The 2695-nt window shown below is 38.2% G+C and overlaps 1 protein-coding gene across 1 annotated transcript; it reads right to left on the bottom strand.

Annotated features, from left to right (window-relative positions):
• Positions 1-1242: 1242 nt before the first annotated feature.
• On the bottom strand, positions 1243-2182 carry LOC108533797 (olfactory receptor 52J3-like). Its single transcript, XM_017878713.1, is given in 2 exon segments — positions 1243-1752; positions 1754-2182. Coding segments are annotated over 2 exon segments (939 nt in total).
• Between the last annotated feature and the right edge of the window lie 513 nt (positions 2183-2695).

Genomic DNA, 2695 nt, shown 5'->3' with positions numbered 1-2695 from the left:
GAAAATACACACACTAGCCTTTGCCTCTGGAAAATTGGGAGAGACATCTGCTGGGGCAGTGTTAAAGGTGACATTAGCTTTAATGCTGTGTGTATGTTATTAAACATCCTCTTTGAGATGAGTGCAGCATAAAAAGTTGTTAATTTTTGGTATCAGTAACAAAACTGTTACATTTTTGCTTTACATTTTAAATAACCTACGTAAGATAAAATGAGCATAATTGTAAAAAACAATGTGACAAGTTTGATAATTCAGGAGATAATTAATTGCTTGGTCTTTGGAAATCATATTAAATAAATTGAAAACCTTTAGTATCATGTGAAATGTGGCTATCAATAGCTAAATAGGACATATTCTATATTAAAGTCTGTAGGAGAACAAATGACAGATCGCAGGTTGGAAAGAGAGGTCTTGGATTTTGAAATAGAGCCTTTTAGGGTTAAATACAGATTGAGAGAATACTGGAAAAACTATATCATGGATGTAAAAATGCCATACCTAACTGGTGCTTATGTTATGGGCATGAATTCCAAAAACCAATCAGTGATAAATTATGCTGGTGTTACTGATAAATAGTTTTGAAATTATGTTTTTGTTTTGGCTATCATTGCACTGAGTGTTATCTATTTGGTATATGATTCCACTTGAAGCTACAGATTTGGCAATGATTGTTTGAACCTGTAAAACTGGCTTTGTAAGAGCACAACAGAATGCAAGCTCCATAGGGCCAGACATTGAATAAATATAAATTAAAGGAATCATGAAATGCATGATGTATGAATAAACAGAAGTAAGAGAAAAAGAATAAAAGGGAAAAAGAAAGAAAGGAAGAAAATAAGGAAAGAAAGAATAAAGGAATAAATAAAGTAGTTTACAGGGTAAATTTCCAGTGCCACGTATCTCTCATCACTGGTCACAAAACACTCAGTATAATATGTTCTTTCCCCAGAACAGAAGCAGTGTTGTGCTAACAAGCATTCTTCACAAGGTCATGCAGGCAAAGGCCCCACAGCTCTCTCCCAGGATATCCCTTCCAGGGTAGTTGATCAGTCTTTGAACTTGAACTACAATGATGTTTCTGACAGTTTTGAAATCCATTATTAGTCAACATCCAGGAACAAACCAACTTATATTGCAAGTTGACAGCAGTAAGGTGAGGATCAGGAGATATTCCTTAAGGCAAGAACATATCAGTCTTTATAGATGGATTAAAGCCCTTAGTAAAATAACATGATAAGAGTCTTACTTTTTAGTAAAAACATAGAGCACTCGCTCTCGAATCTGTTTGGTCCTCACCCCATAAATGATGGGATTGAGAGAGGGTGGGATAATCAAATAGAGATTGGCAACAAGAATGTGAATGTAACCTGGTATTTGGTGTCCAAATCTATGAGTAAGGAAAGAGAAGACTGAGGGGATATAGAAAACACAGATGACCCCAACATGAGAGCCACATGTGCTTAGGGCTTTTAGCCGAGCATCATGTGATGGGAGGCGGAGGACAGCACGGAGAATGTAAACATATGAGATGCCAGTGAGGACCAGGTTCAGAACAAAGAAAGAAACCACAAAAAGCCCATAGATACCATGGATACGGATGTTTCCACAGGACAATTTTGCAATGCCCATGTGTTCCACAGTAGGGAATGGGCTATTTACATGAGCCTGACAAAAGGGTAGCCGGTAGATAAGATAGATCATGGGAAGTGTAAGTAAAACTGGACGAATTACAATGCACATGCTGATGCCCACGCAACACTTGGGATGTCAAGATGGTCGGTAATGAGTGGAGCACCCAGATGGCCACATAACGGTCAAAAGCCATAGCCAGTAAGACCTCAGCCTCCATGCCAGTGAAGGCATGGATCAGAAACATCTGGGTCACACAAGCTCCATAGTTAACCTCGTGAGCATCAAACCAGAAGATACCCAGCATGCGAGGCACAGAGGTTGTAGAAAGGGCCAAATCGATAGTGGAAAGAATGGCCAGGAAGTAGAACATGGGCTCCTGGAGAGTCTGTTCTACCTTGATGACTAGCAGAATGATGGCATTGCCCAACAAAGCCACGAGGTAAACAGAGCAGAAAGGCAGGGAGATCCACATGTGGATGTCTTCCAGACCTGGGATTCCAATGAGGAAAAATGTGACTGGGTGAAATATGCTCTTGTTGTGATAAAACATTCTTCCAAATCACAGTGTAGGAGAACTTGCCACATGTAGAAGCAGGAGCTGGGGAGACAAGATTGAATAAGAGTTTGGAATGAAAATATTTAGGTTTGTGTTTCATTCAGTATATGTAGAGTAAAATGAAAAGTTTTGTTATTTGGAGGGTCCTGTTATTGTGTTTTGTAATCTACAGTCATTTGAATAGATCAGTCTCAAATAACTTAATTCTTATGTTTACATAATGATTGTAGCATAATGCGTAACCTTACACATTAAAGATTGCAGGATTCTATGACATAGAGTCTGATATTTAACTGGAATAATTGAAGATGCCCTGCACCCTTTATTAGTCCCCTGGTTGAAGAAGAATGCCTGAAAAATCAAAGATTCGCACAAGGGAAATGCCGATTAATTCAAGAGGAGACAGACTAATGAGAACATGAAGTTACAGACACAGATGTACACATATTTTATAATTAAAAACTGCAAAATTCTTCTAATGATTTGCTAATCATTTATTGATGCAAA

This window comes from Rhinopithecus bieti, unplaced genomic scaffold (genome assembly GCF_001698545.2).
Source record: "Rhinopithecus bieti isolate Rb0 unplaced genomic scaffold, ASM169854v2 scaffold_11971, whole genome shotgun sequence".
In the NCBI taxonomy this organism is placed as follows: Eukaryota; Metazoa; Chordata; class Mammalia; order Primates; family Cercopithecidae; genus Rhinopithecus; species Rhinopithecus bieti.
Note: the sequence above shows the minus strand (reverse complement) of the source record. Positions and strands in the feature narration are given on the sequence as shown.